General features: G+C 48.4%; 1 protein-coding gene and 1 long non-coding RNA gene across 6 annotated transcripts in view; one reads left to right on the top strand and one right to left on the bottom strand.

Moving 5' to 3' along the window:
* The window catches only part of ACSS2 (acyl-CoA synthetase short chain family member 2), a 110,767-nt gene that overhangs the window by 76,671 nt on the left and 20,795 nt on the right, over nt 1-13,301 (top strand). For 4 of the 5 annotated variants that reach the window (XM_025194639.1, XM_025194638.1, XM_006038162.3 and 1 more), the window contains exons 6-8: nt 773-848; nt 2,084-2,198; nt 6,083-6,121. In XM_025194639.1, the coding sequence (XP_025050424.1) occupies nt 773-848; nt 2,084-2,198; nt 6,083-6,121 (230 nt within the window). The remainder of the gene's footprint in view (nt 1-772; nt 849-2,083; nt 2,199-6,082; nt 6,122-13,301) is intronic. The other variant, XM_006038163.3, reaches the window with a different exon arrangement.
* Nucleotides 2,219-9,938, bottom strand: LOC112548553. Its single transcript, XR_003092249.1, has 3 exons — nt 7,610-9,938; nt 3,317-3,431; nt 2,219-3,162 (listed from the first exon to the last, which is right to left on the bottom strand). It is a non-coding gene; the product is annotated as an uncharacterized LOC112548553 (long non-coding RNA).

Below are 13,301 nucleotides of genomic sequence, written 5' to 3'. Positions count from 1 at the left end.
GTCAGCGGAACCCCAGGCTAGCGGGTGTGCTCCAGGGAAGGGGTCGGCCGGATGGGAGGCACCCCAAGGGAGGCACTCGGAGCCTGGAAGGTGGTCGGAGCAGGGAGGTGGGCGGCTCAATGCGGGAGCGCCCCCTACTGGCCCGCCACCCCTTCCACACCCCCAGATGAGCTGCTTGCGGTTCCATCCTGTGCCCTGCCCCAGCTGAGCAGCCCCTACCCCAGCCCCAACCCGACTCCCTCCCTTACCACAGGGGCCTCGATCTGCTCTCCTCGCACCTCTTCCCTTTCCTGTGGCCTTCCCGTCCTGACCTCCAAGAGACTTACCAGCCAGATGCTACTCTCCAAGCTGCTGGGCTGCATATCAGCAATCGGATTGGTATCAACCAATATGGCTTGTTAATGATCGGCCATCAGTATCCGCTCAAAAAAATCTTTATCGGTGCACCCCTACACAATATGTGTTCTGCCAGTTCAGGATTAATATCTTTGTGATTTGGGGTTTTTTCCAGCCTGTATTTGATTATTCCCCCCTGCCCGCCCCCCCGCCTCCCAAGAGAGGGATTTTACCACTTCTTTTCTTCGGTTGTCAAATTAGTTGTGTTATAAACCGTTTTTTACATCAGCCAGATATTCTTCTTATGTTGTTCTGTCATTTCTAGTCAGTTCTTTCAGAGCCATTTGTTTAGTTTCTTAGTAATAGTGACCTTCGTGTGTTTTTCAGGCTGTTCTGGCTGGTGAGCCTGTTTAATGATTTACTTACTATGTTTCAGATGCCTTTTATAGAGGTGATAAACTAATTAGCCTGAAACAGATTGCAGATGATGCCCTGCAGAAATGTAAAGAGAAGTAAGTTGACCTTTCTGGAATGAAAGGATTCTTCCTGAAATCTATTTGTTTATATAATCCTAAATTGTAAGAGTCTGCTAAACATTGCAGAATCTTGGAAAATGTCAGATCTTAGTTTTCACTCGGTTTTTGACTACAGAGCAATTTTTTTCTGTTGCAAAAAACTCAGAAAGACTACAACTTTGAATTCATATTTGAAAACTGTGTATTTATCTTGTGAATCCTGTTTGCACACGTAACAGTGCTAACATTGTGTGGTACTCCTTGGCACCCTTGAAAGGATCTTGAGGCATCTCAAGGTGCCATGCACCCTGGTTAAGAGACAGTGTTCTGGAGTATGGAATCTTGGCTAGATAAGTCCTTGGCCTGTACCAAAGAATAACACCCATTTGGGAAAGGTTTAGTCTAAATTGTCAAAAAAAATCAGTGACTAGCAATTGGAGAACACTAGCAAGTACCAGATATGTACTGTGAAGATATACAAAGGTGCCTCTTTACTATGAGCTGCTGCATCTTGTTCCAAATGCATAGTGTATGTGTTTTTCAAACTTCTCTCAGCTGACAGGAAATAGCCTACAAAGATCTGGCAAAATCTGGAACATGAAAGGTTTTAGCAATAGAGGGAAAAGGAAATGTGGGTGAAAATAGGAGGAGAATAATGAAGGCAGTTGTAAACCGGTGAAATAATGCAGGGTGCTGAGGATTTTCACTAGTCTTATTGTTGAGTTATGTTTGTATTTCAGTGGGGTGTAGAGATTGGAAGCTGAGAAATGTGGTTGAGGGGGAGAATCTGGTTGCATCTCTGCTCTACCATCTCTACCAGTTGGTTCCTTGGGACAGTGCTTTTGGAATGAGCAGGCCAGTGTAGCATATGGTACCTAGTGATGGAACAATTGCTTTCAGCAACAGTTAATTGTAGTTGGCCCATATACACCTCATTAGCCCAGGAGGGAGGTTTATGGACTGTAACTCAGCAAATGCACACTGAGGGCTGAATTCTGTTCTACCTAATAGGCATGTTAGTGGACTTATGTGCCTAAGTGTAATTTTGTTACATCCCACTCAAATCCCTGAAAATAGGTAAAGCCAAAGGTGGGTGGGTCTTCTTCTTCCTCACTGGTTTCTTTGACTTAGTTACCCAGTAGGTGGAATAAAATGCAGCCTCAAATGCCTCTGCTTCTCTACAGAGGCCTGCATAACATCTGTGTAGTTTAACCACGCCTTTCCTTTCATAGGGGCTTCCTTGTGCGAAACTGTATTGTGGTCAACCATTTGGGAAGGGAAGAACTAGTGTCAGATGGGACAACCAGCCAGTCGCCACCTGTTAAGCGGCTGTGCCAGGATGTACAGGTAAGTTCCCATGAGATACCATGTGGGGGAAGGGGTGTTGTTCCCTCCCCTCTTAATTGTTTGTGTACTGCAGGGGTTGGCAAACCCTGGCACGTGTGCCAAGTGTGACATGCAAGGCCATTTTGCTTGGCATGCAAGGCCAGTGCCAGCTCCGTGTAGCTGCTGCCAGCAACAGAGCCTGGACTGCTCCCAGCAGGGCTTGCAGCGTTCCAGCTGCCTGCTGGGAGCAGCCTGGGATCCCAGCTGGCAAGCAACTCCCCAGAGCCGGGGTCAGCTGCAGCTTGGAGGTTCCAAACAGCTGTGCCGGGCTCCGGCACCAGCTCTGCACCGGCAAGTGCAGATGCGCCTCGGAGCGGGCGGTGGGGGGCCTGAGGCAGTACAGTCCCGGTCTCTCCCTGGCTCCCGGCACGGAGGTGACGAGCCCAGCGCAGCTGTTTGTAGCCAGTCCGCACTCTGGGCAGCTGCACCAAGCAGTGGGAAGAGTGCAAACAGCTCCACCAGGTTGCACAGCTCCAGCATCAGCTGTATGCTGGCGGCAGCTGCACGGGCACCTCGGGGCAGACAGTGGGGCAAATGACAAGCCCTCTCAGAAAGTGTCCATAACCTGGTGAAAGCTGTGAATCCCAGCCTTGTTTTCCTCCCCTCAGCCAAAATGCCACAATGTCCAGTTTCAGGGATTTAACTATATCACTATGCCCTGTAAGCAGCAGCTCAAACGGGTACGTGGGAGCTTTCATAATGGTGACCTTGGGGTAACGTAGCCGCACACTATTATAGTAGCCAGTTAGAAACGTCAAACAGATGTAATTGCTGTACAGTTAACCCTTGATTTTTCAGGCAAGGTAGAGCTTCTTGCTTTATATCTGAAGCAGCCAGTCTGTAGAAAAGGGCTCCCTCACCCGATTGTGAAACCAGCTTCTTTTAAGGTCCATTTTTGATTACCCTGGTGTGAGCTTCTTTTCCCCTGGAAGATAAAGATAGATGTGACAGAATTTTGACAGCATTTGGTTGGGGGGGAAATGAGGTAACACTTTTAGGTGATTAGGAGCTACAAATTCTAGTGCAAGTTCTTGTGGAAGAAGCATTGTACAGAGTGATAGAATCATAGAAATGCTTACCTAATCATAGAAATAGCGATGCTTAGGTATGATTTTATCAGCACAGGCTGACTCTTCAGCCGTCTGGCACCTCAGTCAATTTATGACATCTCTGGAGTGCAGTCTCATCCAATTCCTTTTTGGGGGTTGAGAGAGAACTTTTAGTGGGTCTTGCAGCTACAGAGCAGTTGCTGGAGATGAGCTAAGGGACTTCAAGTCAGATGCATGAACACAATGCTTTTAAGGTGGAGCAGAAATTAGTGAAGGGAACTGAAAGAAAGGAGAGACACTCTAGTATGGGTCCCCTGCTTTGCTTGTGAAGGTGTGGGAGGGGAGGGTGCACACAGTCATACTGTGTGCATTTGGGGTAAATTTGCAGGTACCTTACTCCAGAGCTGTCCAACTTCTAAGTGACTGGGGGATGCTTGTCATATGGGCCACACCAGCAAGGGCCTCATGCCCCCAGGCTACAAGCTGCATGGATATACCCTCCCTGCCTCGCTGTGTACCAGGAATTTCCAACCTATACATGCTGTGCTGTGCTTCCTTGCCCTGCTCCCTGGGTGGGTACAAAAAATAGAAGCTGGAGGAGGGAGGGGAAGCCTGGAGACTCCAGCTGCTGTTGTTACCCCTAGTAAACTGCCAGTTGGACAGTGCTGCCCTACTTCATTACCACTCACTGGAATAAGACTGCAACCTTCTTGTCAGTGTGAAATCCCTCAATTTGACATGCAGGGTTGTAAATACACTTTACTTTGTCTGTAAGCTGCTCCTGCTGCCCCACTTGCAGTTCAGTGGCTTTGTTGTCAGTCCCTTCTATGGAACTGAGGAGAGCTGTGTGGACGCTAGAGCATGACATGTACAGAGAAGGGACAGGGTTTATGTGAACCAATCAGTGTGGCTGAACATTTTAAGGAAACTGGTTGGCTATTGAGGCTTGCACTGTGTACTTGTCAGAGTGAGGAGTGTGCTTTCTTTTATACTTTATTGGGAAACCTCAGGGGATTGAGCTGTGGGTAGTATTTTTGGGAATGTTTTTCAAAATTAATGTTCATGTGCACACCCTAAATAAAGACTGCAGTCCCTGGGATAGTTGTATGCTTGGCTAGGCAGGCACCATTTTCTGCAGGTCAGATGTACTGGCTGCTTGTGATGAGTACACCATTTCTGTAGTGGCACTTCTGTCAAGGTGAGAAGGGTATAACCCAGACCCCTGCCTTCTCTGTGCTGGTCATAAAAGTAGGGTTCATTGTCAGCCTGTGGAACATTTTTTAACAAATATATTAATGGCAGCCTTGCAACATGGCATGTTCTTGCTCCATTTAATGTAGCTAACAGTTTCTCAGGTGATCAGTGGATGCCTGTATACTGAGTAAATAATGTTGGGCCCTGCTTTGTTTTTGAGCTGAGTTTTTGTTTACAAAGCCTTGGGAGGAGGAAAGGTGAAAAAGAAGAAGAAAAAAAAAAAAGTCTTATTTTCTTTAGGGGTGCACTGATAGAGATTTTTGGGGCTGATACCAATAACCGATATTTGAGGAGGCATATCAGCCAATACTAGTCCCATTTCCAATACAGCTGCCTCCAGCTGCTACATCCGGTATGGGGGAAGGGCCATGGGGGGGGGGGGGTGCCGAGGGGGGGGGGGGGGGTGCGGCAGATCAAGGCCCCTGCTGTGAGGGAGGGGACAGGGAAAAGGAGGCTCCTTCAGCTGCTTGCACCCTGGGAAGGCATGGACGGAGGGATGTGTGCCCCCAGATCTGCGCAGGGTGGGGCAGGCTGCAGCCAGAGCTGTGTGGGCTCTTCTTGGCAGAGGCTGGGCTTGGAGCAGGGCAGCAGTGGCGCTGGGAAGATGCTGCATCCACCCCAGATTGCTGCCACTCCGCTTCTAGCACCGCCGCTGCCAGCCTCCTGGTGTAGCCGTGGCTCAATGTGCCAGGAAGAGGTGGGGCTGCGCTGAGCAGCTGACGGCAGTGGCACTGAAAGCAGAGCAGTGGCAAAATGTGGGGTGTATGCAGCACCCTCCCAGCACTGCTGGCACCTTCTTCGAGCCCAGCTCCTGCCAAGAAGTGCCTCATGGACCTCCGGTTGCAACCCACCCCACCCCACGCAGATCCGGGGGGCATGCTGCCCTCCCAGGGTGCAAGCAGTAGCAGAAGCCACCTCCCCCCGAGCTGCAGCCTCACCCTGCCTGAGCAGCATCTGCCCCTGCCCACTCCCTCACCATGGGGAACATTGATCTGCCCCTCCCCACGCCCCCCCCCCCCCCACACCAGACTTACCAGCTGAAGGCAGCTTTCCATGCTACTGGCTGTGCTTCTTGCTGCCCGAGTGCTGCACTGTGGCTGCGTGCAGCATGGGCATTTATTGGCCAAATTAATCGGCCCAATATCCAATACAGCCAGTTTTCTTTATATCAGTACTAATCTGATATCAGAGCGATGTATCGGTGCGCCTCCAATTTTCTTACTAGGCGACTCCTCCTGCATTGACAGGACCATGTTAATTTGCAGGATAATTGGTCTGTGCTTTTAATTCCCTTGAGCCCCGTGCACACTCAGAGTGGTAACACAGACGTGAAAAAGACAGATCTTTGGGAAATAAAGTGGAGACTGTTCAGAGAGCATCTCCTGGCTTGGGCCCAGGCATCCTTTGGCTTGGAAACAGCTGTATGCTCTCTGGTGGGCCTTCCTCAGCAGCCCTAAACCTCGCTGTCTTAATGTAAGTGGGCAAGGGCCTGATGTGCATCCTGTGCTTGTCTACTCACCCTGTTTGTGGATTTTTAAACAGGAAACAAAGACTGAGATTTCAAAGAGAATCCATCCTAAGGTATTTATAGCTAGCAGCAGCTCTCTCTTTTTGGTTCTCATCTTTGCTTCTCCCTCCAGTGCTCCACTCTTAACTGCTTTTGTCTTTACACAGCCACACAAGCCTTTCTGATCTGGTTACCAGCAATTGCATGTTAGCAGTAGACATCACACTTGCCTTTGGCCTTAGTCACTAAATGTCTGCACACCACTCCCCTGAGCATGGGAAAGAGAGGGGAGAGAAGCGTGTTGACACTTACAGAAATCTTTTGTAGTTGCCTAAATGAATAGTTGCATATAAAAAGAAACAACTAATAGAGAGCCTTATGTGGGCCATGATCTGCCCAATGCCAATAGCTTTACCCCTTTTCCCCCCCCCCTTGTGTAACTAACTGGTACAAAAATGTTGGTTTTCTGATGGGAAGGAATGACCCCAACTCCATGCGGCACCCAACAACTAGGGAGATGACGATCCAATTGCTCATGGGTCCTGTTACTCATTAGCCAGAGCAAGCAGGGAGCAAACACCAGCACACATTGCTTGCAACATCTTTATTCAAAATGGAGACAGCTTTGGGCAAGGGTTCAAAAAAAACCACAAACAAACACACAAACAACACACCACACACAAACTAACAAACCAGGGACCTGCAGTGAACAATAGTTTTTTCCCCTCACATACATACACTTTGGTTTATACTCATTAACATTCACTCCACCTCTCCTCCTCTCTCAAGCTCTGCCTCCGTTTACTGTTTGCTTCATTAGCATGGAATTGCGTATGCATTTCATGCATTTACATTCCTTTTTGCTATGAGCACATCTCTAAGACTTTGACTACTTTTCTTCAGTCAATGGGCAGACTTTTACTAAAACCTGGAAGCTTCTTCACCAATCACCATTTACCTTTTTGCGTATGTTCATCTCAGATTCTTTTACCAATTACATGTTGTTTTTTCACATTCCAACCTGTTTTTCTGTCCCAAGTTGTACCATCTTCCACATTCCTAAAGCTTCACTTCATTCACAACACACAGACTTACACTGACTCACTTGCTGCCTTTTCTCAGAGAAGTGGTTGACACAGTTAAGATGGTTACTTGGCAGAAGCAAATGGATGGCTTAGCTATCCTTCTGCCTTGTGGGTAGCAGCTTTTGCTGGGCCACAGGTAAAGCCTTTATTTCAGCTGCAAATCCAGTGCTCCTCAAGATCCAAATATTGTCACCCTAACAGGTTTCATACTAACAGATTCCCAGCTTGAGCCCATGCATAAGCCAAAGCAACTGAGTACTTCTGAGCTAGCCCAGTTGTTCCCACCTTGCCTGTAGGGTCAAATCTGATTCCATGAAGACATCTTAACACACACTAATGCAAGTCCCCTATGAGGCTTCCTCCAACCTATAATAGCCTCACCCAAACCACCAGTGTAACAAATAGCAAACACAAACACAAGCCTCTTGGCTACAAAGTAAACAGAAGCCACCCGGCCATAACAACATTCAATCCTACCAGGGATCCTTTCTCTCTCTACAGTATCAGATGCAGCTCCTTCATCAGGCCTCTCCTTTGTAAAATGGCTGAGCACTTCCCTCCTTGGCTACTGGTAGGGAACTGCCACCTGGCCTCCTGCCTGTGGTTTATATAGGAGCCAGGCCCTGCCCCTTCTTGTCAGATGGCTAGGCAGGTGCGGACCATTAGCTCCCTCTAGTTGTCTCAGCAACCGGCACCTGAGGAGTCTTCCCAGCTCTCTCAGTAGCAGGCACCTTAGTGCCCTGCTGCAGTATAGCAGGAGTAAGGGAGACCTAGAAATGAACAAAGAAAACAGAATACCTCTCAAAAAAGTTTTGAAATGACTTATTTTAGTGAGGGGACATGAAAGAGACAGAATGTGGCAGGAAGAAGGGAGATTAGGCAAGCACGATCCCTATAAAAGGGCCAATCAGTGTAATCTAATACTGAAAATGTCTCAGTATGTGCTCAACTTGTATATATATGATGGTGTGTCTCAGCTGGGTGTTTGTTGGTCCAGTACACACCTTAGTTTGCAGAATGTCTATAAATCAGGCCAAAGAGCTCATTAGAATTCCATGTGAGTGCTAAAAATATTCTTCACGGAGAGTACAGCTTTGCAAAGTACAGGAACAATTGGCATTCACTGTACAATGGATCCACTGTAGAGGGACTGATAGCTGAGACTGACTCTGTGACGATATACTAAAGAACCTAAGCTTGGGCTGGCAGAATGCTAGCTTGTTGGAGGAAATGCAGAATCTCTGTACATGTCCTTCAGCTACTGTAAAATTACTGATGGGCATTTCCTAGCAGCCTAGACCAATGAATTCCGGTGATGCTTTATAGTGGTGCTACAAGAGCTTGCATTGATAATCTGGTACAATGTGTGTGTACACATTGTACACACACACTGTACACACATTTGTACAGTGTGGTGCCAGGAGTTGATGAGATCTTTACAAGGAAACTGATAAGGACCTGAGTTTTGAATCTAATGGTCGGTGATTTAGGTATGCCTGCTATAACTAGTTCCTGTCTGCATTTACTTAGCTATAGCTCCTATGTGTTGCTGGGCGTGATAGAAAAAGAGAGGAATCTACATTTCTGTATGTTGCTCTCATTTCACTTGGATGCCATCTACCCACCTATGTAAAAGATTCTTGCCACACTTGTCTAACTTCAGACTTGTTTGCTAGGTAAATTTAGCGTGGCTGAAATTTCATTTTTATGACACTTTGACCTATAAGCTTGGCTGCAAATGTTAATGGTCTGCTCCTTAAACCTCTGTAATCCTGAGGTGATTCATTGTAAAGCTTTGATAGCCCAACTTAAATGTAGAGTTTCTAATACGCCATAATTTATTCTCATCAAGACTGTTTTTGTTAAAGTCTGAGTAAAACTCAGCACATCCTATGCGGGGGGAAAAGCTTGCCAGCTTGATTCTGGCAAGTAAATTAATTCTGGTTCATCTCAATTCAGACTGTAGTCATGAAGGAACCCCGGCTAACTCTTGAGGACTTCAGTGCACACACTGTTCTAGGAAAGAACTGCTCTATTTTGGGAGCGTGTTTCACTTTACAGTGTAAATGGGTTTTGTAGGTACATCACCCCAGTGACATCTGACTTAAGGCTTGACTCAACTCCCTCATCCTCATTGATGAGGACTTGCAGGGTACAGGTTAACCATCTTGGCCTACAGAACTGGAATCTAAAACTGGCCAAAGAGGAATACTGCCAGGTTAAAAAATAGCTTACTCTTTCTGAACAAATCTCCAACTCTCCTGCCATTGCGAATGGGTGATCGAGCCTAATTCCATCTCCCTCTGGGCTCGTCTGCCATGACTTAGATAAAAAGGAAAAGAAGAGGGTTTCAGTGGTCTTTCTGCACTAGGAATCACTAACGCCACCCAGGTGGTAACTTGTCACAGTGTTACTTTATTTCCCAGCAGGGTGTTGCAGCTTTACAGTAGCCTCGCTAATTGCATCATTAGCGAGGGACGTCTGAGCTCCCGATAAGGGAACTCAGCGCCGGATGCCTTACAGATACTTTGTTGCTATCACAGTCTCTATCACTAATTGCCTTGTTAACGAGGCACATTCTCTGCGTCTTTTGCATGTGCCTCATGCCGGGATTGACCCTGGCTGCTCCCTCACTGTCTGCACCACTGCTTTCAGTGTCATTGCTGTCCCGATGGGCCGGGGGCTTATGCTATTTCCTCCTGCCAGCACATCATCCTGGGGAGACTCCTTTCTCTCTGGACTCCCCGCAGGGTCGCTTCATGGAGTCCCAGTTCTTCCCCACACTCACCGGAGTCACTGAAGTTCCCAGGTAAGTAGCCTGCCTTGTGATTGACTGGTTATGCCATCTGGAGTCCCAGGGTCCTGGCATCCTCTTAGATCACAGGGCGGGCTCCTCATTTGTCCTCCTCTTCTTCTGGGGTCTCAGTAGCCCTTCATCTGTCCTCCTGTGCCCAAAGGCAAAGTGCATTTGTCCCGCCCTTGGATTTATACTGGCTGCGGCGGGCTAATCACCTTGCCCTTCCCTGGGTGTATGATTCCCTTTACCTGGCGGAGTGCATAGTCAGGTCAATCCTGCCCAAAACCATTTCAGTAACAGGGCTCATTTCAGTAATCAGGGCTGCATGAGTCCCTGTTACACACCTCCCCCCGTAGTTCAACAGTCACCCCGGGGGAGATAACAGGAAAAAGGAAAGAAAAAAACCCAACAATGATAAAAATAAGAAAAGAGAAAGAAAGGAACAAAAGGACTTTTAAAGCTGGCATCTTCACCCTGCGTCAGCCTGGTGATCTGTGGTGTTGTCTCACCTTTCTTCTGTATGTGAAAGGAAGTCGATGTTCCCATTCTTCTTCCCCATTCAGTGCCTTACTGGGTTAAAAGGGTTTTAAAGCCAGGGCCCACCACATCAACCTGCTTAGCTGTTCGCAGCCAGCACAAAGGGGCACGATCTGTGATCAGGACAAATTCCCGCCCTATAACTTAATAACAAAAGAGCTCTACCCCCCACTGGATGGCTAAACACTCCCACTCAATCACTGAGTAACAGGTCTCTGCCGGGGTTAGTTGCTTGCGACTGAGCTGGGTCTCTGGCCTCTTTTCCCTGTTCCTCACATATAATGTCCATTAACCCTCGTGGGCTGTGACCATAAATCAACTCAAACGGTGCATATCCCATGGAGACCTGAGGTGCCTTCCTGATGGAGAAAAGTAGCGGAGGTATCGTGGCATCCCATCCCTGTGGATCCCCTTGTATGCAGGCCAGAATCATCCCCTTCAAGGTGCGGTTAAAGTGGTCTACTAAGCCATCCGTCTGCGGATGGTAAATGAAAGTTCGGAGCTGCTTAATCTTTAGGGTTTGGCAAATCCCCTTCAGGATCCTGAACATAAAGTTCTTCCCTGGTTGGTAAGGATTTCCCTAGGAATTCCAACCCACACAATTCACTTCAGAAGGGCCCCTGCTATCACGGTGGCTGTCACTGACCTTAGAGGGACAGCTTTGGGGAAGCAAGTGGCGTCAATAATTACCAAGATGAATTGGTACCCTGCTTGGAGAAATGGCCCCACCATGTGTAGGGCAATTTGGTCAAAGGGGCACCCTGCCAGGGGCATAGGCATGAAAGGGACCTTAGCCGGTTTCACCCCTCCCGTCCTCTGGCACTCAGGGCACTCTGCACAGAACTTCTCCATCATCTTATAGAGGCCAGGCCAGAAGACTTGCCGCTTCAGGCATGCTTTGGTTTTGTCCCGGCCCAGATGCCCCCCTCCCCGCCATGGGAAGCGTGTGTGTGACCCATAGCAGGACCTCCCAGTACCTCCAGGGGACTAGAATCTGGCAACTTTCCCCATCTTCCTGGTCCTCCACCCGATAGAGGATGCCCCCTCGAACTGAGGACTCTGTCTTGCCTTCCAGGGGTCCACCCCCCGCTTTGTCCCTAGCCATTTGGGACCACCAGATGTTATGGAACAGAGGTTCTTGTCTTTGCTTGTCCCAGAAGTATCCATCGCCTATGAGTTGTTCCATATCTAGGTTTTCTCCTCCAGACTCCCAGAGCAAACTGCTCCTGGGTCCTTTTCCCACTCACCGCCTCTCTTGGTTAGGACCCGGGTGACCACCTCCTCCAGATAAGGCCAATCCACTCCTAAGAGCAGGGGACGGGGGAGGGTTTCGGCTAGGCCCATGACAGTCTCTTCCGTGCGACCCAGCACTGTGAGCCGGACGAATTGATGCTCATAGGTGTACAAGGCCCCATGGTTGCAGACCATGCTTTTGGGGCTCCCCAGATGGTGCGGTGTCCTAGCTGCCTGCGGAGGGTTCAGGATTAAGAGTATGGTCAGGGGTAGAAAGGTAAGAAAGGTTTATTGATGTAACAAAAACACAACTACGTGTAGTAACAAGACAAACAATGACAGACAAAAATAATTTGCATCAGCAACTTATCGGCAATCCCCTCTGATGCCTGATGTACAACAAGTTTCTCTTTCCACAAAGCTCAGCGAAGTCAGTCCCTGATCAGCGCTGTCTGAGAGGTACCAGGAAGGACCCTGGTATTCAGTCCTTGGGCTCCTCAAGATCCACGGGCCCACTGATCCAGGTCAACAGCTAATTAATCCTTGTCACAAAGCTGTATCTTCCCTCTAAATGACTTCCAGATGTTTTAGCCAATTTATAGCTTCTGAACTGTGCTGATAACTTACAGCTACTCAGATCCTTTTTACTTCAGCTGTCCTTAGACTGACCAATAGCAGTACAAGCCTTGCATTCCTTTGATACGATTAATTTTAACTACCCCACAGGGCCTTACTACTTCAAGGCTTTGCTAAATTTACTAGGCCTTACTACATCTTAAACTTAAATTGGCTCTTAGCAACAACATATAGCTTAATATCTAAACAAATGAGATAAAAACACTTGGTCTAATCTTCATAGAGCCTTCAGCAAGCACCTTTATCACACAGACATAATTTTCAGCTGTCACAGTATCATCGAACTGTCTGACCGTATCATTGATTGCGAGCAACCATTGTTGACAACTGTAGGGATGATGGTGTCCCCCACCCTAACTTCGACCAGGGGCTTGTCATGGCAGTCTGTCCCCTTATGCCAACCAAAGCTGCAATCCGTCTTCTCGTCATGGGAGTTATCAATAGGTGTCTCAGCCTGGGACCTCTGTGGGCAGAATCCTGGGATACGTGCCCTTTTTCCCCACACCTGTAGCACACTACCCCTCTGGAGTCCCAGGTCTGGGCTTCCCAACCAGAATTCTGTGTGTTCCCTGCCCCACCCCACCTCCCTCGGCCCTGGCTGGGTCCCCCGGGTTGGGATCCTGTTGTCGGGCCCCCTGGACGATCTCTTCTGGGGGTATCTCCATCTCTTTCAGCAGCAGCATAATCCTTGGCAAGCCGCAGAGCGTCTTCCACTATTTTGGGTTGGTGGCGCCAGACCCACTGCAGGGAGCTACTGCTAAGGTCCATCAGAAATTGCTCCAAGACTGTGAGCTTCACCATTTCCTGGAGTGTGCGGGTCTCAGGTTGTAATCACCGCTCTGCCAAATCCTTAGCATCTGCACCAGCAGGCAGAGACGGGCCCCCTCAGCCCTCTTCCGGGCCTGGAACTTTTGGCAGTATGTTTCAGAGGAGATTTCCAATTGCTACAGTACTGCCTCTTTCATC

This window comes from Alligator sinensis, unplaced genomic scaffold (assembly GCF_000455745.1).
Source record: "Alligator sinensis unplaced genomic scaffold, ASM45574v1 scaffold767_1, whole genome shotgun sequence".
Lineage (NCBI taxonomy): Eukaryota > Metazoa > Chordata > Crocodylia > Alligatoridae > Alligator > Alligator sinensis.
This window is presented reverse-complemented; position numbering and strand designations above follow the sequence as displayed.